The following is a 24,394-nucleotide window of genomic DNA, read 5'->3' as shown; positions in this document are numbered from 1 at the left end:
TCCTGTTCTTTATTCCTTTGTGAGCTTTGCCTTTTTTTTTTTTTTTTTCAGATATTTGCTTGGGACTAGGTTGTGTAACCAACTATTTTGAGCAACTTGATCTAGTGGAAGGTGTCCCTGCCCATGGCAAGGGGGTTGGAACTAGTTGTTCTTTAAGGTCTCTTCCAACCCAAACCATTGATATGATTCTGGTTGCAGTCCCAAGATCTTATACCTCAGTAGTAAATGGTCAGCTCAAATTCCTTCACTTTGTATGGAAAATTTTATATTTGTGTGTGCATGCTTGAAAATTTATCCAAATTAGTTTCATTTATATCTACATTAAATTATTTGACAATGTAATGTCCAATAACAGTGTGATTAAGAATTTTATGCAGTTCTTCATCTTTGTCTCCTTGAGCAGTTTTAAAGTATCAACAATCACATTCATCGCTTTCCTATTAACCACATTTTCTAGATTACTTTATGATCATATTGAACTGTCCGGATCCTTCCTTTAAGGACAAGAAGCAACTCATAACTCTTACTTTGTTTCCTGTTCTCATCTATAAATAAAGAGTTCATCTTTGAGATCTTCCCACTTCTCCTTTTAGCTGCCCAGTGCCTTTCAGGAACTTTAGAATAGATGTTAATTGAGCATCTTCTGGAAACTCAAGTGGATTATATCCACTGGATCCTTCTCTGTCATTTTAGTACCTTTTTTTTGGTTGAGGCTTCAGTGGCTTTGTTTACCAGCTTACACATAACCCTAGATTTTCTGTATTTTGTCCCTTTGTATTCAGAGCTCTCTAAGCGCTTCATGCTGAGCTGTGCGATTGGAGTGAGAGGGTTTCTGACTCAAAGGCCAGTTTATACAGCTTGGTAATCAGACAGTTTCTCTTCTCAATCCGTAGCTGATGGAACCTGGGTAAATTTCTCTCTCCAGCTGGATAGCTTAAAACCTGCAGCAGGAGATGCTGGTATCCACGCTCTGCAGTCCAGCAGGATTGTTTAATGCAGTATCACTGGGAACAGGTCCAGGTTAGTCTCTGCAGCACAAAAGACCTACTGTGAGCCAGATCTGTGTGCAAGATGTATTCACATTATGTAAGTATTTCCTGTTCAAGATGGCTATTAATCAAACCAGACAACTCTTTTACAGCAAAAGCTTTCTATAAAATTCATATTTAGGACATGGCGTAAAGTTACTCCATAAAAACAGTTGTTGATGGTTTAAAAATAAAATTAAAAGAAATAAAAAGAGGATTGAGGAGTAAAAAGACTGGTTCTGGAAAGTAGAATGGCATTTAGCTCTTGTATGATCTCATCGTTATGCTTTTCATGATTAATACTTCATATTTCTACCAAAAGACGACTATGTTCATTTAACCTTGAAAGCAGGTTCTTCACGAAGGGACACTTGTGATTTTATTTCAGATGTCCCTTGCTGAGAGTGTAATGCATCCTGCATTATGAAAGATAAGCCCCTTCATTATAGCTTGACAAATGCCATGAAGTCCCATTACAAGACCTCTGCTAATAATATTTGGACATGGAAACTGTTTTAGGGAGTGTCAGTGACTTTGGCTTATAAAGAGCAAAATGTACTTTCAGCCTGCAAATGACTGGTGCTTTTCTCTTTCTGCACTGAAACACTGAATTTAAGTGAATAAAAGTCACCTGGGTGATGGGTGCCTGCTACATGGAGAGAAAAACAATTCCTGAACTTTACTCAAAGGCTTGAGTTTTCCCTGTCATATATTTAAGAACCCCCTAATTTAGAAAATGCATTTCACTTCTGAAGTATCTTCTCATCAGGCTTTGTTGAAGAAAAGAAGCTGCCACTTCCCTGGAAGGCTTTTTCTGTACTGTATTTCTGCTCTGTGCTCCAGCAGCTGATGGCTGTGCAATGACTTTGCCCACCGAGCGGCTTTTGTTGCACCCACCAGCCCTGCTCTCCCTTCTGTTGACACGGTTCTGCAGCACTTGTGTTAAAAATATGTATCTTTTTTTTTTCCCCCCAAGATGAAGATCAGCTATTTTAGATCTGTCCCATCCTCCTCTCTCAGAAGGACCTCTATGGCGTTTCACACCTAAGTATGGTGGAGGGTTTCCCCTACTCAGGACATCTCATATTAAAGCACAGTTTCAATGGCTACTGACAGTAAGGAGGTGTGTGGCTGAGGAAAGGGGGAGCTACATCACCCTTTCGTTTCCTTTCCTTACCACTGCTGTGGCTTTCCAGGAAAATAAGCTTTCTTTTTCATCAAGCAGATGATTTCAAAGGCTCAGTCTGGGTGTTGCCCTGTGTAGCAGAGGGCACGTGATGCAACTTTTGGAGAGGGAGGGAGAACAGCGGTCCTTAGGGTAAAGAGCCAGTTGGCTGCAGGCCACAGGGCTGTTCAGGTCTTAAAGTCTTGGAGTTACAGGACTGACAGAGCTGATATGGAGGATCATTTTTCTGAAACTGTTAAAGGAAATCCATCTATGCTCAGTACTTGACAACTCACTGGGAAGCACAGTCAGACAGCCAAGTGCGCTCGCTTGCAGACCTCAAATGTATTTTGTATTGGCAGCGTTAATTCTGCATAGAGCAGTGTGACAAAGATATATTTTATTCTTTTGGAAGTTATAGTTTAATCCATTCTCTAGGAATAGCCTGGTCTTTTTAAACCCCCAGCAGTGAGTTTTTACTTTCCATCTCATCTGAACAGACTGCAGAAGGGCCAGTTAAAGGTTCAAACCCTACCCTGCCCTAGTGCACAATGACAGTGAGGTACTTATTAACAGATATGTACTATGTTTATTTTTTTATTAGCACAACCAACCCAACTTTATAATTAATTTTATAAAAGCAAAACCTTTATCTACTCCTCCAAACAATTCCCTTGCTCAGCTTTTTTTCAAACTGAAGCAAAGCTTGATCTCTTCCTACCACTCCTCCCCCCATCCAATGGTTATAGCAGAGATTTCCTCTCATTAAATGAACTTCAGATGGAGCCCACCCTCAAATAAAAATCCAAACATTTTGCTTTGTTTTGGGCAAGGGAGGCAGAGAGGCATTTAAAAGACAGGAGAAAGACAAATAGCCTTTCTAAACAAACAAAGGATAATTGCTCTCATAAATGCGGGCCCTCATAATTTAAGAGCAATAGTTTATATACTTGGTAAGACTTATAAACAGAGAGGGAAGACGAGGGCCGGAGTTGTGTTCAATAACAGGTCCAACTCAACAAGGCCCTTGATGGTTAAGTTGTGTATCTTGTGAGCCTCTGCCAAGTTTGCTCACAAGCAGCGCTGCGCTGTGTGTACTGGTAGCGGCACGAAGGAGCAAGCACTGGGAGCTTCTCTGCAGAGACTCACAGGAGCTGGAGGGTGCCCTGACCGAGAGGAGTTCGAGGCACAGATTGTCCTGTGGATGGCAAATCTCTGTTGTGGTGTGCAATGTGATATTTTGGGTTTTGTGGGTGGAAGGTTCATATACAAAGCTCAAATCTAGTATGTGTTTATAGTATGGTATATAGAAGAATAAAATGTGTCATGTATTGGCCAGATGGTAGAAACCAGTGGTAAAAGCTTTAACTTCACTCTTGGCACAGATCTCTTGCAGTAAAACTCCATGTTTTAAGAGAGGCTGGTTAACTTACCTGTTTTGATTTATCCTTTTTTCTTTTTTTTTTTAAAATGATATCAAGTCTTTCTTCATAAGATTTCAAAACAGTTAATGAGTAAATGTTAAACAGTCTTGCTTTTGAACAGACTTCATTGTGATTGTTGATTTGCTAGCACAATCCTCATAGCCTGCCTCAGCTTGGATATGTTCTGTCATACAGGTAAACAAAACTTGAACTGAAAACTGAAATTATTTCAAATAATGAACCCTAGGGTTGCCAGGTTTTTCAGAGTTGTGTGCAAGATGCTGGTAATTCTGAACTGCAGAGTACAGTGGTGTGTCCACAAAGTTGTGTTTCAAGTCTGCTAGCATCTCTAACTTAAGGTGTTTGAAAAGTTTGTGTTGTATCATGCATTAGCTTCTTTCTCAAGCACTTGCAAGCATCTGCTTGCTTTTGCTTTTTATTTGTTTCCTTTAAACTAGAGCACTTTGTATCTGCATATTCAGATTTTGTCTGCTGCAACTACTGCCCATGATGGTGGACAAGTTACACCTGTCTCTGGCTGCATGTTTTTTACTACTAGTGCTGGGAAACAACAGATTGCATTTCAGCAGCTGCATCTTAATAATAGGAGTAGTAGAGAGACCTCAGGACAGAGAATGATGTATGGCAGGGTGAACACAACTATTAGATGCATTGCTTACTGTGGTTTCCATTGTGTCCTGTTCTGCATCATCTTCACGGGATATCTAACAGGCACTATGTGGTCATGCCAACCTATAATATTCCTGTGAGGAAAAAAAATCTTTCTGTGTCTCTGTGAACCTCACTTGCCTCTAATGCTCCAGTACAAGGATATGCAATCGCAAAGAAACAGACCTCTCCTGCCAGCAGGCCGTGCTTGCCTTCCCAGACTGCTGAAGGGTTACAGGGGACTGGTTAGATGGGGTAGAAGCAAGTTGCCGATGCTGTGGTGGGGAATGCAGGGGGTAGTTAGTACTGTGGCAGACTCACAGATGACTGATGTAATTTAGGTTCCTGTCAGCTGCTTCGAGAGCAGGGGCATCTCAAAGTGCCCTGGGGCTCCTTTGTTCCTTCTGTGTTACCAGGAGCGCGTTAGTGCCAGCTGCAGAGGAAGCTGCCCAGCCCTGCTGCGTGCTCTGAGTGGCTGTGTGCTGAAGCTGGAGAATGATGATGTGAGTGTGCTGGTGGGAAGTACGAAGCCAAGTGGCTGAGATGTCCTATTCAGCTGTCAAAAGAAGGCAAGGAATTTGTTTCCTGCAAGTGGTGAGTCTGTCAGATGCAGCAGCATCAGGTCTGGTGCTTAAGCTTCTCAACCACCCTGACTCATAAGTCAAAGCATGTGCTGGGGAATGTCTTAACAATATACTTGATGTGGTGTTTCTTTTGGATACAGCCTTTTGAAAGAAGCAGAATATGAATTTACATCAAGGTTGCCAAGACATCCAACAGCATCTGAATTCCTTGTAGGTTAGTGGAATAGTTACAAGGGCTTATTTTAAAATATACAATTAAGTATAAACTGAATTTCCTAATCCAGTTTATATTGGCGAAAACATAAGGATAAACATCTGGCTTCATCCTCAGGCTCCACTCGTCATTATCTGTACAACATTTTTGACATCATGTTGTGCAGTGGAGTTGTGGGTTTTAACAGAGGGCATGCGAAAGGGAAGTGACTAAATTGGCAGCACTTTTACACTGTCACACTGAAGCCAGCTCAGTGCATGGGGTGTCCTCTGAAACCACTGTGCTTCCCATAATTTGGGAACAGGTCCCATTTCTGCAGCTGCCCCGGCTCTGGGCTGTGCTCTGTGTTTCCTACAGTTGGAAGTGCTGGCCTCGGATTAGTGTGCCCCCAGCTGCTCTGGACCTCACCTGAGAACCAAATACAACCCAAAATCATTCTCAAGGTTTGCCATGTCTGTGCTTGTGCTACTCTGCTGTAAGGGGAGATGTGTTTAATAAGGGAGAATTCAGTTAAAGCATGGGTAGGAGCCTGGAGAAGACTGTAGTGTAGTCATGCCTCTCATAGGTTAATACAAATCCAAGTAGCGTTACTCCCAGGAAGGGTCAAAGTGAGAAGGGCCATTGCCTGGCTGAGATATGAGGATGCACCAGATACACACTGGAAGCTGCTTTCCTTGTGGTGTAAATTTACAATTAAAATATTTCGGTAGCTTGGAATCTCTTAAAGTTTTCCAGCTCATATCTATCTGTTTTCTGAGCAGTGCTACCACAAAGTATCACTGTTCTTAACATAGCAGATGAAACCTGTGTAATTGTCCCTTACTGTAAAGGTATATCATCTACTTGTCAAAAAAATATTCTGTGATGTAACTAATCAATTTTCAATTAATTTTAGCACAATAAGCTGAATTTAACTCAGCTTAAAAAAATAGTCATTACCAGTGTGCCTCTGGTTCTCTATTTTATGAATGTAATTCTGCAAGGAAACTCATCTATAGTAGCATGCCAATTCCTGATCTTAAATATTTTAAGACAAAAAATAAGAACAGAGAGAAAATTAATAGGGTTAAATCCTTCTATCTTAATTGTGTGATTGGAATATCCTTATAAGGAATTTGACACCTTTCTCTAAAAAAAAAATGTTTTAAATAACTTACTTAATTGTCTTTAATTTGGTTTCCTAATGACATCAGGTGTATATTATTACATTTTCCCTGGCACATACTTTTGTAAATGAAAGGTAAGCTTTTCATTCCAGTCATAGCACATCTGTGGTTTCCAGTACTTTCCATACTTAGTAAGAAAATTCAGAGCCACCGTTTCATTTCTAGCCATTTTTAACTACAGTAATCTGCCTATAGATATAGCCAAATATAGCTATATATGGAAATAATACACTTCTATGTACAGAGAGATAATTAGATTATACCAAGGTTGTGATTCCCTGTTGGAAAACCAGAGCCTGAATCAGCTGCAGTCCTTGCCAAGGCAGAACACGATCCCTTAGCGCAGGTGTTCAGCTTCTCCCTCTTGCTCCACTATGCAGCGCTACTGGTGCTCCACAAAACCACAGTGAGATCTAGGTTGCTTTTGGAGTTTGTCCACACCTTTTCTAAGCAATGGCTTGTTGCAGCTGGTTAAACAACACTCTTTAATCCCTAGCTTTACTCTGAAACTCTCGTCGACACCTGCTATAAATCCATTTTCTCGTCCTTAAGAATACAACAGAAACAAACAGCAGTGAGTGATGAATCACAGCCATGTGCTGCAGCAGAGTACTATTCATGTAGTTTACAACAAAATTAGGATCAAAGCAGTTCAATAATGACATGAAATTAATCAGTAGTCAATGAACTGCACGCTTGAGATCAGTAATGAACACTGAATAAATATTAATAAACTCTTGCAGATAAACAGCTTTGTTCCATGAAAGCTCTAGTTTCTCTTTCACAGGTACACACACACTCCACCAGCACAAGCATGTTAGTCTCCCCACTGCCCCATCTGGGAGTGCACCCATGTCCTACAGGGGACGATGAGGCAGCACGCACGAGCTCTCATGCACCCCATAAGGTGTGGGGCTCTGCCTCCAGCAGCCTGCCTGAAAGCAGCACCTCTTTAAGGTGACCGGTTGCAGGGTGATGATTTTCTTTCCTTTTAACATGATCAGTTTTGGGGAGCACCCTCTGGTTTTAGGCATTTTTTGCAGACACACACTACAGATTATTAACTCGCATTCCTATCTTACAAGGTGATGTTACCCAGACCATTTGCCAAGGCTGGGCCATGCCATCATCCTGTGTTCCTAGATCTCATTTTGATATTGGCTGTTATCTCATGGTGCAAGGGCAGGGCATAAAAGCACACCATCCATCCATCCTTTTGTGTTCTTTACATTTTGGAGTTTTTCTGTAAACAAAAATCTAAATTCCCTTTCAGGTTCAAATAGCTGTTTGCAAAAAGGCTGGCGAGCTTGCTGCAATGTACTCCAGGCAGACAAGGCTTTGTTGTGTTACAGGGACTTAAGTGATTTGCCAAAGGAGAGGCTCTGCCAGCTGTACTCTCAGCTTAAATAACTTACTCTGCCTGAATTGTTCCCCAGATACGGCTGTACTTGCATGAAACTCATACTCAGTAAAGAAGACTCAGTAGCATCATTGGTGAGTGCTGCAGATAAAAAAGGTCATGAAGAGAAATGACTGATGGGCTGGGGTGTGCAGGAACCATGGCTCGCTCCCAAGGCAGGCATCCCACCTTTGTTTTGGAGGAAGGAAAAGCTGATGTTCGTGCCTAATGATCAGCCCTTGTGGGTGGAGACACTGTGCACCTCTCTGAAGCCTTTCCTTACTGTGTGGTTTTCAAATGACTTCTGGCTGGTTTATAACATAGCAGATCACTTGGGAATATAACCTTCTCTCCTTCCAGAGTTTATGAAATAGATATTTCTAAATTAACAGAGGCCATTTAACTTAAAAGTCTTGTGAGTCAAGTAAAACTTCAGCAAGGTATGTGTGTGTTACCTCATTTCAGTAAACTCAAAGCCTTATAAGGTGTTTTCCTTTAAAAAGACAGGATGGTCAAGACCAGGTGTTGTTCAGTAAGTGGTAACTCTCCACATGAATGGTGCAGTCTGTTCCTCAGTCTTGCCCTCTGCTAATGCAGATCCTGGGAACAGACACGTTACTGTAAGGTGTGAGCTACTTTCACGCTAGGGTTTTATGCAGCTAAATCACAGCCTGATGCTGTAGTGGCAGTATTCAAATACTGCAAGAGCCACATACAAAGCAGCTTGGTGGAGAGTCAGGTCATTGATAGCTTGTTTTCCATTTCCAGGTTGATGTACAGATACTCCATTTTAGCAAGCAGTGAACAAAGGACCCATCTCATGTGGTATGGAGATGCTCCTAGGGACAATTTACCTTCTGAGATTCAAATGGAAGGACTTCAGTGCTCTAGGACTAGAGACTCCTCTGTAAGCCACGAGCTACCACATACACTCCTCTAACTGAAAATGTCCCGCTTCAGAAGGAGCAATGCTTTTGTCACCTGTTTCCTTCCATATCCCATGTCAAAACAGTCAATCCAAACTGAACAGGAGGGATGCCATGTGATGCAGACACCTATTCCCACAAGCTAAAGGGTGATCAGGAATTGGCAACAGATTTCATTGTCTTCCAAGCTGGGCAAAGTATTAAATAATGAAAGCTTCAACATTTTGTACTAGTTCTTGAATCACCCTCAAGGCTTCAAAAGTATGTTCCTGAATTGTGTGTAATACCAGTATTAGAGCTGCCTTGCACGTGGCTCACATGTTCTGTAAATGAAATTAAAGTGAAAGAACAAATAAATGTCACTATAAGTGCGCTATAGTAGCTTAGTGGTCCAATGTTTGCAATCTCATCTCACTTCTTAATTCATCATTTCTCATACTGACACTTTCCTAGTGTCATGTTACTATACATGGTGCATGCTATAAATAACCCCAATTCCAGCATGAGTGGAGTGTAGCTCAGTGTAATGAAATGAAGGGAATACTTTCCAGGCAATTACTGATGTTAGAAAAGCCTCTTTGCCAGAAATAGAATCGAGAGAGTGAACCAACCCATCAGTGTTTCAGATTTACTGTGGAGTGAGAGGAGTTGTGACCCTGTGAGATACTGACTGTGCTGAACTTGCAGTAGCCACTGGTACTCTGCACATCTCGGGAAGCACTGGGCATCCAGATACCACGACATCAGCCTCTTCGCTTGTAAATCCAGTGAGCTGGAAAATTTGAAGTCGCTACGGATTTCTAAAACATTTCCTAATATAAATTCTTTTTACCTCCTCATTAGTAGTTTTAAAAAGTGACTTTGTGATCTCTCTTTATTGGCTGTGTTCCAGGTTTCCAAATTATACTGAAAAATGCTAGAAATACATTTTTATTAATTTCTTTTTTGTGTTAGACTTTTGCTTGAAGTCTTGTGCAATTAAGAAGGAGAAAACGAAATCATTACTGTAATTTGTCCACCTGAAACTTCAGTACCTAGTGGAACTGTAGCACAGTGCTAAAGGCCTTTTCTAGAATTGAAGGTTCATTACATGTACCTTAATTTACCTCACACATCCTGTAAACACAACCTTGTCATCACTTTGCTGCTTAAATATAAAATAGTAGTACACCAGTTGTGCACTGCTTTGCTCTCTCTGCAGCTTACCAGAGTGTAAGTTTTACCTGTGCTTTGCATCAGTCAGTCTAACTTTTGAAGTTAGTCTTATAAGGAAAGGTGTCCATTGAACTGAAGGTAGTCTGGTTATGGATTCACCAGGACCTCAGTGCCAATTTAGCAGTTCAGGTAGTCCTTGTCCACAAGCTTAACATAGTGCATCCCACCAGGACGTCTGTAGCTTCAACTCTGCAGAGAAGGAGAACGTATGCTACTTTTTCTTCATCGAGGAGGAAGACTAGCAATGGAGTATGCTGCTCAGGCGTCCCAGAAATGAGGCCAACAAATGCTCTTCTTCAAACCCAAGTTATAAATTACAAGGATCTTCAGTATGTTCATTATACTATAGGAAAAAAAAGATAACATCTTGAGGAATTTTCACTGAAGTGCAGCAGTCTTATCAGTCCATGTGAGCAGGGTTTAATACGCTCCTGTGGATCATGTATGTTGCAGTGAACTTCATTTTCTTTTCTCCCAGAATGGAGAATGGGCTTCATGTTATGAATCAGGAGTACAAAATCTGTAAAAGCATGTACTGAAACACCCTTGAAAAAGTTGTAGCAAGGGCTTGCTTCCCAGCACAAAGTGTATATCTGTGCCAACTTGATGGAAAAGAGCGGCACAGCTTCACTGATGCAAATAAGCATCCATTACTCACTGTTATTCTGTCCTTCATTTTTCATGCACCCTGACAAATTCTTTCAGTGAGAGTTTTACTTCTCTGTTTTAGAGAGGCGAGGCTGGCTGATGATAAAGGGTGGGAAAGTTCTTGGGTCATCTTGTCTAAACAGCAGCTTAAAGCAGAATTTTCTTCACAGATGAATTCCCCTATTGTGTTTTGTTTGGGGTTGGCTTTTTTTATCTCACTGCTTCCTAGAAAGCTCTAGATGTCAATCCCAACTCACCCTCTCAGCAGCCTATTCCTTGGCCTAATTGTGTACTGTGTGATAATTTTTAACCCTCAACTACAATTTTTTTTCTTAGTCTCAAACTTCATTCCTTCTTACATACCTTCTTAAGTACAGTAAGCTTTCCATCAATTCTGTTTTCTCTCTACATACATTGGAGGTAATGGTACATATTAGCATACCCTTTTCAATCTTTAGTTACACAGGTCAAGATCATTTAACCTCTTCATGCAGAGTTTGTGAATTAACATTTATTATGACATTTTTATGAGGATTTTATTTGCTTTAATTAGGCATAGTTTCTTCTTTTATGTGATGCCTCAAAGAGAAGAGACTTCATGAGTTCAGTTGAATTGGTGATCACTGAATAGCTGAGTTTAAAAGTGGTCTCTCGAGGTTGTCCATCCTTCAGCTCAAAGCAGGGCTGAATACAATACACAGCCCAGGACACTGTCTTCAAAGTTGGAAACTCCACAGCTCTCTGGGTAACTTGATCCCATGCTTAACCACTCTCACCATGAAAAATTATTTAAATAGAAATTTCCTGTATTTCAATTTGAACCTGCCATCTCTTGTCCATTCACTGGATACCACTGAGAAGAGCCTGGCTCCATCTTCTTTATGCGTTCCCTTCAGGTATTTATACACATTGATAAACTCCTCCTGAGTCTTATCTCTCCAGGGTAACCGATCCTAGCTCTCTCAGCCTCTTCTCATTTGTCAGATGCTCCAATCCCTTGATCATCTCTGTGGCATTTCTCTCCAGAATGCCCATGTCTCTCATACTGGGAAGCCCAAAACTGGACATAGCACTCAGGTGCAGCCTCACCAGTCCTGAGCAGAGGGGAAGCATCACCTCCTTTGACCTGCTGACAATATTCCTCCTAATGCAGCCTTGGGATGCTCATGGCCTTCACAGTGGGGACACATTGCAACTTGGTGTCCACGAGGACCTTTCCTGCCAAGCTGCTTCCCAGCTCATTAGCTTTCAGGCTGTGCTGGTACAGCACAGGGTTATTCCTCCCCAGGTACAAGACTTTTTTTCCTGTTAGCATGCTTTTCTCCAGCCTGTCAAGGTCCCTCTGGATGGCAACATGACCCTGTGGCATATCAGCCACTCCTCCCATTTCTCTGTCATCTGCAAACTTGCTCAGGGTGCACTGCATCCTATTCTCCAGGTCATTAATGAAGAGGTTAAATTCTAGTAGGCCCAGCACACCAGTTTTTGAACAGGAGACTCGGGCACTGGTTAGCATGGAGCTTGAGTTGGTGTAATGAGAAAAACAAACTCTGCAAGATACCCATGATAGGAGATCAGACTTGAATATGCCTGGGACCAGAGTGCAAAGGTTCATGCAGTGCCTGTTTGAAAGTAGGACTTAAACTTCATATGCTCTTTGTAGGAGGTGTATTAGAGTTATTTCATAGAATCACAGAATGGTTGAAGTTAGCAGGGGCCTCTGGAGGTCATCTGGTCCAACCCCACTGCTCAAGCAGGGCCCACCTAAAGCTGGTTAACTGGGACCATGTCCAGATGGCTTTTGGATCTCTCCAAGGATGGAAACTCCACCATCTCTCTGGGACCTCTGTGCCAGTGCTCGGTCACCCTCACAGTAAGAAGTGTTTCCTGACAATGTCCAGAGGGAACCTCCTGTGTGTCAGTCTGTACCCATTGCCTCTGGCCTTGTCATTGGGCACCACTAGAAAGAGCCTGGCTCTGTCTCCTGTACACCCTCCTATCAAGTATTTATATATATTGATGAGATTGCCCTGCCACGTTCATTTTTTTCCTTGGGCTTTGTAAAGAAAAGGGCCTTTCTCTTTTGTCAAGATGCTAAATATTTCTTGATTTGAAATGCTGCTGCTGTCCTGTCTTTAAGTCTACTCCCTGAGATGTCACCATAAGCTGGTGATGCTAAATCTGAGGATAAATGTGGAATTGTGTATAGAGCTAGAAATCGGTGACAGTGCTCAATATAATTAGGTTAGGTTAATATGAAAAATAAGAATCTGAAGGATTTAGATAATGCCAGAGTTCCTTCTTTGAATAATAACTCTTCCAGCAATTGTGTAGATGTAAACATAACATTCTCTTTTTCTGAATAATGATTTTGCTTTAATGAAATTAAAATTGCATGAAAGCAAATGGTGTTTAATTATTTTGATAATTTTGTTTATCTCATTTCAGTAAATTGAAATCACAATGGATTGAAAAGGTGTAATTACAGTCAGTTAATATTTTATGCATAATGAGGAAGTTATTTATCATGGCTTTCAGTAGGCTGGGAAGTTATTGAAGTTGCCATAAGTACAGAGTGCTGAATTCTTGATTTACTTGCATGTATGTACATCTGATACTCCTCAAATGTCAAGAGTACCATATGCTATTGCATATAAATAGCAATCTGCAATTTATACATCACAAGTCACAGACACAGCAAGTGGGACCTCAGGGCTGGGTTTTAGAGGATGGCTAATGCACTGCCCTTGCAGTTGTACGTACCATCTGTTTTGACACAGTCTGGGACTGCTTCACACTGGTGGTCAGGAATCCACGTAGCTCAGTGCACTTGGGCTTGAGCCAGTTACATTTTGTAGTGGGAGAAAGCTGCCAGTCTCTTTCCTAGCTAAACTCCTGATTTTCCCATAAAGAAAATCTTTTGTGTTTCTGAATAAGCACTGTGTGACTGCTCAGTGCATCGTTGTATGAATATTGTGTTTGCAACAGAAGAAGGCACTGCTGACTGAGACTCCAGAGCTCTTGTAACGTGAAGTGTTTATTACAAAAAATCCTCAGTTTATGTACCTTTGTTAGAGAGGTGTTGAATAAGTTAAATAGTACTGGTGTCCTGGGTCTCTGCTTTGTGGATTTGTAAGAAATGTAAAACTGTGGATTAAGTGAAGTTTTCTACCATTCCTTCAAAAAGCCCTAGAGACCTGCTCTGCTTTCTCAGTTTGGCCACATGTCAAAAGGGAGAAGGGATGCAACCCTAGAAATTAGACATTTTCCCACAAAACGAGAGAATGTTTGCCAGGATACTAGCAGGTGCTTTTGAAGGTATTTCAATCCTGGGAAAGAAAATAAACTTTGGATACTGAAGTGTAAATGTACCTGAGCTGATCAGGAGCAGGTGTTGCAGGTTGGCCTTCAGGTATGCCCTGTACTCTTCTGCTGATTTTCTGTAATCTGTGTCCATCCTACGAACCCAGGCAGGGCTCTTGATGAGCCCTCCTCGGCTACAAAAGCGTTAGTCTGGGAGTATGCACTTCTGCTGGTTTGTAAAGCTCAGAAAACATTTGGTGCCTTGGTGTAATTCTCCTACAGGATTGAAAAGACCTCACCTCACTCACTCCGGGGTGAACAATGACATGGTAACTAATTGAGCAGTTTGTACAGAAAAGCATTGTGTTCTCTTTTCTGTTGGGAGCATTTGTTGTTGTTGTTGTTTTATTATCACTCCCTTACTGATAACTTAGCTGGTAGAGGGATGTATCATCTGCTTTGATGTACGACTCCTCAGCTGGGACATTGGTTTGGCACTTGCAGGTATCCCACAGGACAATCCAGAAGAAGCTGGGCTGAACAAAGCTGAGTTGGGATTGGCTTGACCTTCTTCTTTGGTTTTGGGTGTTTTGTTGGTTTTGGGTTTGGTTTTGTTTTGTTTTTTAGTTTAGAGACCTCGTCTTGTGCTGTGTACAACTCTGAGCCGTAACTTGGAGAGCTGTCTCTTCCCAGATTATCACCAAAGCCTCTGTTTACAAAGACTGAATTTATTTTAGCAAGGATATTTGGACTATTCTAAATTACATTGATTTAATGAATCTTTAGCATCTAAACCTAACTGTTTAGAGAAGAGAACAGCTTCATGGCTTTAAATTTCTTGCTACTGTTCCTTCTTCTGTATAGCCTCTTGCTTACCATTTATTTCTCCAATTTTGGAAGTCAGATCCTGGATCTCCTGTTAATTTGAAATTCAGTCATTTCTTGGAGTTGTGCACCTTTGAAATAGCAGTATTTGGTTATGAAAAGCAGTGTTCTTTTGCACAAATAATTCACTTTTGGCAAATACACTGGAAATAGTAATTCATAGTGGAATAATTTGTCTGCTGTAAACTTTGCTACCAACTGGATGCAAGTCCTCTTGATTACACAACAAAGTGATTCTATTGTCAGCTTTCCCCAGAGGCAAGCATTCCTCTGCTTTGTATGTTATTTTCCATTTAGAGCAACACACATCTACCAGAGCTGCATTTCAGGGTTTTGCAGGTCCTCTTGATTTTGATTCATGTGAACAACTGGGAATTTTCAAAATGTTTCCCTCCCATAAAATTATGTCCAACAACTTATCTTGAAGTTCTATAACAGTGTAAACTAATACCTCTTTTATTTAAAATTCTTCCATTTTTAAGAGTTGAAGTAGTGGAACAGCTACACCTGACTGGAGCAGCTGACTGGATCTTTGCATTTTGAAGTTGGGAGCCATTAGGGATTTATTCCAGTTTTCTGTATAAATTCCAAAGATACATTTGCATCAACACAAACTTCATGTCAGCATATCATTCAAAGAAAAAGTAGGATCTGTTTACCCCAGCTCAGTGTCACTCAAAGCAACTGGTTCTGGCCATGTATGTATAGTTTGAGAGCCAATATTGAACAATGTGCACTCCTCTTACCTATATTTGTGTAAAGTGGGTTTTAAATAAAAAATGAAGATCAATACATCAAAAAAATGGGACATGGAAGTGTAAAAGTTGCAGAGTCAGGCAGAAAAGTGTTTTACCTGACAAAATTTTGACCTTGGAATATGTCAGAGTAACTCAAAGAAAAGGCAGAATATGTAAGCTTGTTTCACTGAACCAAGTCATTCTCCGGATGAATTGGGAAGGTTTTTTTGTATTCGCCAGGATGGAGTTCCTGGGTTAATTAAGACTTTCTAACAGCTTGTCAGGTAAAGAGGGAGAGGGGGTGGCAGGCTTTTTAGTATGACTTTGAAATTAAACTAACTTGCTATCTTTTTGTTTTATTTATCTTAAACCTTTATATAGAAGCATATAGAAGATGCTTATATATAAGCATTTTGTAGATACTTATTTTAATTTCAACCACAGTAGGTTTGCCCATTTCGAATCAATGCATTGAACAGCAAAGAAGTGAATCCCCATAGGTGTACTAATCCTGAAAATCGGGGATAATGAAGTGCAATGTATCCAGTCCATGGATAATCCGGTTCTGAAAATCCAGCAGGGCACAGGATGCCTCTCTTCTAGGTGGTGCGAGTTAGGCTGGGAGGTGGTAACTCAGGATTTGAAGGAGGTGGACAAGGGCTTCTTCACTGATCAGTGGGTTCATCTACATTGCATTTTTGTTCAGGTCCAAAGCTCACTTTTGAAATTACTCTCCCCTTAGTCCCTGCTTACTGTGTCTTAGTTACCACCACAAGGTATATGAAAGCAGTTACTCTCAGGTGAAACTAAAGCAAAAAATATGTTCTGGCAGGACACCTAAAGCACCAAAGGCAACCCGTACTGAGTATTCAGTTCTGGGGATGAAATTAGACATTTTCCAAAAACTAACACCCACTTCCCAGGCCTTTGGATGTTGGCTTCTCAGCAGTAACAGTTTTGCTCCACAGAGCTCCTCTTCTGGGCTGCTCTCCTTGCTAGTGTAGATATGAACTAGCTCAGCTGGAGCAGCTCCCTGGCATACCACAAGGAGTTGGGAGAGGATCTGACCCAAAGGGATTTAAGAAGAGCTGGTGCTTAAGTGTGTATGGAATTCACTTTGGGGTTAGATATTTACTGAACATGGAAAAAATGCACCATCCTATCAATCTCTGTGTAATTTCCCAGCAGTGATGCACTGACAAACCCTTTTATCAGAATCAATGTGTTAGTGTCATCAGTGGTACCAATGGTGAAATTAAAATGTGTTGTCTTCATAAATTAATAAGTGTAATACTTTTTTCTTTTTTTCCCCTTCATATTTTTGGCTCAGTTCAAAAATATGGGGATAAATTTAATTCTTGCCAAGTGGCGAGGGACTAAGTCAGTAGGGGGGAAATTAGTTCCAGCTTTTGACAAATACGTTGCAAGGAAGAATTATTTGCCTAATAAAACTATAACGATTTCTTCACTTGCAGTGCTGTTTGACTTTAAGCATCTAATGTGAATAAGCCAGGAATGCAAGATCAGATCTCCAAATGTACATGGAGGAGTTTATAGACTAACAAAAGCTGGAGCTCAACACCACAGGGAAGTTAAACCAGTATAATCCAAGGTGTAAAATGCCACACAGAAACTACTATGAAATGGCTTCAAATCTGAGGTAGCATATCCCTCTTCCACATGGTCTTGTAACAATGCCTCTAGTCTTGTACAATAGGTGCAGTTTCTTAATACATTCTACAGGAGGTTTTTAAAACTATAAAAGGTTATTTTAAGTAAGTTCTGTGGAACCGTTCCTTCCAGGAGTATGTGGACGTGATTACTTCACAAGCTCCAAGGCTGCTCATACTTGCACTGAAAAACTGATCTTTGTCACAGGTCTTTGCTCTCAGAAAGAAAGTTGCATAGCTTACAAGATCTCACAGGCTAAGAAATGAGTTTTTGTCTTTGCCAAAGTTGGTTTTTTTTTACCTTTGAACTTCCTTTTCAGTCTAATTTTCTGTGTTGTTAAGAATAAATTGTCTGGTGAGAGGCAAACAGTAGCCATAACCTATTTAAGTTTATTTAGACTTTTGCATGTCTGTGTTGGAAACAAGCCAGTGAATATGGACTAAATGAAATCATTATAAGATGACCACTGAAGGAGAATAGTGTATTGCAAAGTTATCACTGAGTATTTGTCAACTGTGCTGATGTTTCAAGAAAGACCCTTTAGGGACCTGCCCTGCTGTATCTTACAGTATTCATTGTCACGTTGCTAGACTTTCCATCCCTCTCCAGAAGCCATCTGTTTGTATTTAGTTGAGACAAAAAACTACCAGTATGCAGAGGAATGGTGTAAAGTTTATGACACTGGACCTGCACTATATTTGGAAAACAGAAAATGAGCACAATTTGAGATGTTGCTCAGTATTCAGAATTCTTTTGAAAAAATAGAAGATTGAGGACAGAAAACATACCACTCTGAGGAGAAAGGTGTGGGGAGGATTAATAGATTATATAAACGTGGATGAAGAAAATAAATAACTGTATGGCATATGAGAATCCAAGCAATATGTCAGATCAAATACTGAATGCATCATCCTTCTGAGACCATTGAAATCTGGAAGATTGGCAATGTGATTTCCGTGAAATATAGGTGGAAGGACTCTACCTTAGCTGCTATTGGTGAGGTGCAGTGGTGTGCGGTGCTCACAGACTGGAGAAAATTTAAAGGAAAAAATAAGAGAAATGTGACTAGGAAGAAAGAGCTGAAGTTCAAGCAAATGCATGTGAGAGATCCTTGCAGTAAGAGTGGAGACCTCTCGGTTTTCCCAATTACTGGGAGAGGGGCAAGAACCAGCATCTTATATGAGTTGGGTAAGAGGAAAAACTTAGAAACTTGATATGGTGACAGCACTGGAACAGGCACCTCAGTGAGCTGAGTAATAGCTGTCCCTGGAAATTAAGAACAGGGCAGACATGCACAGCGGAGATGGTTTAAGTGTACTTGGTGTACTTGGAGAGAGACGAAAGAGCTCATCCAACTCCGTTTCTCATTCTGTATATTCTTGATTGTAAAATGTTGCAAAATCACGTATGTACCTCTGCTGAGCAGCCCTTTCCCCTCTGGCATATGTGACCGCTGCAGCCTCACACAAGTTTGCACGGTGAGTTTAGTTCCAGCTGCCTCTTCATTTTCCTGGGCTTTCCCATTCTCCCAACCACAGACAGAAGGGTAGCTTAGCCTGAGTGAAACACCTGAGGATGTTTGCAGTGTGGAAGATGCTCTTTTGTAGGTATCACTTTTTCTGGGACTTTGTCAGTGCCTAGGGCCTTGGGAAGCAAATGGCCTGGTTCTAGCCTGCTGTCCTAGCTAACTCCTCTTCCTAATCTCCTCTTAAGAACACACAGCAGTATTTGACATCTGTCTGTCAAATTCATAAGCCTCTCCTTGAAACAGCCCGCTATGTTCCCCCTGTAGAAGCCCCTCAGCTGCTTCTGTTCCCCTTTGCACCATAGGCTGTAGCTGCTACAACCATTAAGCTCCCACTTTCCCCAGTCTCTGTAAAAGGATTACTTTCTTGGCATGCACAAAGTTGATGGTATCATGGTAAAAATGTGAAGTCTATACACGTTGCACTTAATAAAGTGTGTAGTATCTATGCAACACTGTTATTGAAAAGGCGCTAAGTAAGTGACCTTTCTGTACTATGCATAAATGCTTCTTGCACACATTATTTTGCATATAACTTTTTGACAAAAATGCCAATTCCTTTTTGATTTTCTCAGCTATACTGACTTTTCAGAGCCTGAACATAGTTTGGTTTGATTCTTGCTTTAGTTTTGCTAAAAACCTCAGCGGTGATAGCAGATCAACACAAAGGGTCCTTTTTAGTTGTCAGATAAGAATCTGCAGTTTGATTTATATTTACCAAAATTTTAATTTTGTTAACTCGAGGAGCTCAGTTTAAGGTTCACTTTAAAAAAGGCACACCCACAGCAACATAGTAGAAGGTCTGGTTGAATGGAGTCATGCTTTAAGCATGGAAAATGGTCCAATCTTAAAACGTCCGTGCTGGGGTCCCAATGTCGAGTGTCCTGTGTTAGTGTGCATCGCTGGACTAATGAAAATACAACATCGTTTTCTCTCTCTGGTTCTGAAATTGGAGACTGCATATTGCTGTCAATGCTGGGAGGAACAGAGACTAGACCTTGGTTTAAATCATATATATTTAAAGTCTCTCTTTCCCCAGATGTATGTATTAATCAAGAAGCAAACTGGGGGGACAACACACCACTTTGAAATAAACCAGATTCCTAATGGAATAAGAAAATTCCCTCCAGTACATTTTCTCCCCCTGTGTCAGCTTTTATAGTTCTGTTTCTGGCACACATCTTCTGAGATTTCTTTAAAGATTGTTAAGAAATTTTCTCTTACATCAACAAACAATTTTTCAGAGCCCAAGCAAAGCTTTAATAAAAAGCATCTTTCACAGAAGGCTGGTAACCAGGGAGGGAAAGGGGCAAAAGAGGTTGTAGGGAGAAAAGCACAGGGCTGCTCTGTAATATGTTTTCTGCTTTCTAAGATCACCCAAATGTGAAGCTGCATTGCAGACTTGTAAACAGGTTTTTTTCAGGAGAAGAAATGCTTGTGTAGGGCACGTGTGTGTAAAGGTGTGCATTGAGAACTGCAATCGCTAACTTCAGTTGCACTTGCAGGGCTGTGTTTATTAATGTCACGCTGTCACTGAGTTGCCCTGTCTCAGCGTGTGAGCTGGCACTCAGTGAATGGTGAAGAACAAAATCTGAAGGAAACTCGTAGAGGTTCAGACAGTGCTATAGGAAGCCTCTCCCAGCAATACTAGAAAAGCCTGGAAAATGTACAGTAGACCAAGTGTTTTGCTGAAGCTTTACATGCTAGCAACAAGCTTTCCAAGTTTTTACTGGCAAAAAGCTCCTGGACTCACCTGCTATATTATTTTTTCCTTTTCCCCTTAGGGGTGTACAAGGAACGGTAAGCGGGAATGCCTCTGTGCAGAGTTCAGCTCAGCTACCAGCAAAATTCCTGCTTGAGAGCATATTGCATTATGGGCTCAGCAGACCAGTAATGCTGTCTTAACTCTCTTGTTTAAACATAATGACAATACTGCAGTCTTTTTCTCAAAAATGCCTTGGGGTGGGGAGACAGGATGTGTGTACGTACGTATGTGTGGCTGTCTGGAAGTCCATGCCCTTGAAGGTGGAGGGAGCGAGTTTCATGTGAAGCACCTTCAGGACTGAAGGTAAAGAAAATACAGGATGCACATCTGGAACTGCTGTACGAATGAGAGAATTAAGAGAGCATGAAGCAAGCACGGAGCATACACATAAAACAGAAGGTCAAACCTTTTTTAGCTCTAGGTCTAAGTTAAAAACCACATTTTCGTAATTCATTACGCACCCAGAATGTCTAAGGTATTGATTATTCACAGAGTGCCGAGGAGTGATGAAGGAATGCCACTTCTGATCCAAAAGGAGGGGAGATTAGCCGTATTAGCTTGGTGCTTTGATCACCAGGGGAGGGAAGGAGAATCATGGAGTATTAAATGCTTTTTTATACTCAAATAGGAATGGAGAGTAGGGAAGAATGTCACCCTGCAGAGATTTTTAGGTGTTTTCAGCAATAACTGACTGAAAATGTATGTTTTCAGAATATGCTGGGAAATTGTCTTACAGGAGGTAATAATTTCCACAGTACTAGAAATTGTTTATAGCAGATGTTAAAAAATGATTTTTTTTTTAATTTTTATTTTAGTTCCATCTATTTTGTGGTGTAGAAACAAGTGTTTGTTCTGTGGGTTTTATTTGTATCATTTTGTTTTCCCTTTGTTGTGCTTGTTTGTGTAAAAACCAACCAAACTACAAACAAACAAGCATAAAGCCCAAAGCAAATGAAAAAGTAAAACGAAAGGAGAGGAATTCACAATACCAAATACATGTAGTAGTGGAAGATACATCCAGCACTTGAAAATAAAATGGTATTCTTTTACATTAGAAGAATCCTTGTCTTAAAATCTCGAGAAAAGAGCAAAGAGTAGAGGCTCCAAGTCTGCCACATCTTCTGCACATATTTAACTTCAGGCACTGTCATTGGTTTTGATGATAATGTGAGGGAGGTCAAACATATGGTAAGTCCTTGCAAGAATTAATCTTGGGGACTATTGCCTAAGTGGTCTGTGGAGTCAGTGCTTGTCTGCAGGAGCCTGGCTGCTGCTGGTGTTTTGGGTTTTTTTCTCTCCAGCTGTAAATCTCATTTTCAAAATACCAGAGTATACCAGATGCTTTCCAAACAACACTCCTCCATGCAATTATTTGCAATAGCTGCCAGGGGGTATTAGGGAGTCTCAAAGGGGAGCAGAGTGTCTGCAAAACCCACTCTGTGTTAAGATACAGTTCTTGCTCAAAAATGTACATAGCCCTGGATTAGGTCTACGTAGCCATAGCACAGACTCAGAAGCCTTGAAGAAAACGTTTTCCGTGTCATTTGCTGAAATACTGAGATTACTGTCTAAGTAAAACAAGATACAGAAGAGGAAGAGGGAAGGAGCTGGTTAGTGTTGGTTTTTCCTTTATGGTGTGAGATGATGACTTTGATCTCTCTGCAACTGAACTGGGAGATCTTGGGCAAGTTGCTGTGACTTTGGTTCATGGGTTCTTCACCTAAATAGTTGTGCCTAGCAGATGTGACATGGAGGAAAGCCTGGAGCTCTGAATCCACTGTTCTTATTTTGTTTGTAATATTTCTTATTCTACAGGCCACTAAACTGTGGTTCCTGTATTCATCTCTGGATGGTGCTTTCCTTCATTAATAATTTATTTTGAGATCAGTACTGAAAAGTTGGAGATGGTAGGAGTGTGCTCAGCAGTAGCATTCATCTCTCATATACTGGTTGCAATTTGTGAAGCATACTGCTCAAATATAGCAAGGTCTCTAGATGTGTTGCCCATGGCATTTTATTGACCATCAAAATTATATCCTAGTTGTCTTCCAGTCTTCTACTTGCTTTACTTGGAGAGCTGGGAGCAGGGGTGGAAAAAACTCATATGCAGCAATGTCAGCACAGAGGAAAAACAGTTGAAATAATCTTACAGCAAAGGCCGCCTGTCTTAGTAGCAGAGGCTTGTTACTTTTGTGCCTGCTTTTTTGCTAGTAAAGTGAAATGAAGAAGGTAAAGAAGTAGCAAATTGTTTTGTGGAGTTTTTTTGGGCTGACTGCTTCCAGTGTGACAATTAGCCCTAGCAAAAGGAGCGTGTAAGTGTTGCACAACATCTCTGTAACAAGTTTCCAGGCATGCTGTTTCTTTTCTGGGTTTGTTTTTCTCGAATCCAACTGAAGTCTATTAGAAAGGCGTGCTTTCTGTGTGCACATGAATAGGGACAGTCAACTCCCGCAGTCACTGGGCTCTTGGTTGAACTGCTGAGTCCTATTTTGCATGAATGAAAAATGAGCTGCTTTAATATCACAATTAAAATAAGTGTACGGGGTTGTGCTTTTCCTATCTGCCCAGGTCTGATGAAGAAGGTAGCATTTGCCTTGTGAGCTCTTCTTTGGCCTCCCACCAAACAGCAAAGGGCCGTAATGTTCCTCCCCTAACAGCTCCTTTTGTGGTGCCAAGGTTATGGGCAGTTACTTTCCTGTAAAAAAAGCCTGCGACCCAAATATACTAATTTCTCGCAGTGTTTAGTGGAGAGTATAAAGAATTAAAATCCCTGCACTTCCACTCTCATCCCTTCTTCATTACTTAGACCTGCAGCCCCTCCTTTGCTAGCATGGATTTGGCAGCACAGCCGGGGGTGCATCTCTGCCATCTACCCAACACTCAGGTGAACAGTGTTTTCAGAGTATACTGTAAATAGATTTTGAAATATGTGTTTCCTCACTCTCACTGGTAAAAATGACTGCTTAACCCCCAACAAACCCCAAAGCCCATCATGCTCTGTTAACAAACGGGTTAATGGGGTGCTGGGCTGTGCAGAGAGCTCTGCATCCACCCACGTCTTACTGAAAACCTGTGTTTTGTCTTCCAGACTCTGACCTGAGCATGCGAACGCTCAGCACACCCAGTCCAGCATTAATATTTCCACCAAATTCCCCTGGTTTCCAAAATGGCAGAGGGTCGTCAACGTCTTCATCCTCAGTCACTGGGGAAACTGTTGCCATGGTCCACTCGCCGCCTCCCACCCGTCTCACTCATCCTCTCATCCGGCTGGCGTCCAAGCACCAGAAGGAACAGGCCAACATAGACCGGCTGCCCGACCACTCCATGATCCAGATATTCTCCTTCCTGCCCACCAACCAGCTGTGCCGCTGTGCCCGCGTGTGCCGCCGCTGGTATAACCTTGCCTGGGACCCCCGGCTTTGGAGGACTATTCGCCTGACTGGAGAGACAATCAACGTAGACAGGGCTCTTAAAGTGCTGACCCGGAGGCTGTGTCAGGATACACCCAACGTATGTCTCATGTTGGAGACAGTAATTGTTAGTGGCTGCAGGCGGCTCACAGACAGAGGACTCTACACCATTGCCCAGTGCTGTCCAGAACTAAGGAGGCTGGAGGTGTCTGGCTGTTACAACATCTCCAATGAGGCAGTCTTTGATGTCGTGTCACTGTGCCCAAACCTGGAACACCTGGATGTGTCAGGTAACAGGAAATATTTCAGTATGGATGCCTCTGATTCGTAAAGCCTCGTGGTTGTCAAACCCTTGGCCCCACAACTACATGCTTCCCCTTTCTGTGTTGTCTTTCAAAGTAGGAATGCCAGTCTCCTAACACAGTACTGGTGAGACAGACACCAGTAGAATCTCAATATCCCAAATGCCAGCATCACCTCTTGAGTGGCCAGGCCTTCTCCAATGGAGATGATCTAGCAGAGATGGCCCCTTCAAATAGCACGAGTACCTTTTAGAGAACTTTGCACAAAGCACCTTTACAAAGGCCCACATTGCAGTCACTGTTACCTCACATGGTGAAGGATAATGAATTCAGCAAAATCTGTTTTATTTTTTCATAT

The 24,394-nt window shown here is 41.4% G+C and overlaps 1 protein-coding gene across 1 annotated transcript in view; it reads left to right on the top strand.

The window, feature by feature from the left end:
• Nucleotides 1-24,024, top strand: part of LOC104543981 (F-box/LRR-repeat protein 7-like) — a gene marked incomplete at its 3' end in the record, with an annotated part of 130,828 nt that extends 106,804 nt beyond the window's left edge. Inside the window, exon 2 of the mRNA XM_010188715.1 lies at nt 23,413-24,024. Within this exon, the coding sequence (XP_010187017.1) occupies nt 23,427-24,024 (598 nt within the window). The remainder of the gene's footprint in view (nt 1-23,412) is intronic.
• Between the last annotated feature and the right edge of the window lie 370 nt (nt 24,025-24,394).

The sequence above is a fragment of the Mesitornis unicolor genome, unplaced genomic scaffold, assembly GCF_000695765.1.
Source record: "Mesitornis unicolor isolate BGI_N332 unplaced genomic scaffold, ASM69576v1 scaffold6717, whole genome shotgun sequence".
NCBI classification, from domain to species: domain Eukaryota; kingdom Metazoa; phylum Chordata; class Aves; order Mesitornithiformes; family Mesitornithidae; genus Mesitornis; species Mesitornis unicolor.
This window is presented reverse-complemented; position numbering and strand designations above follow the sequence as displayed.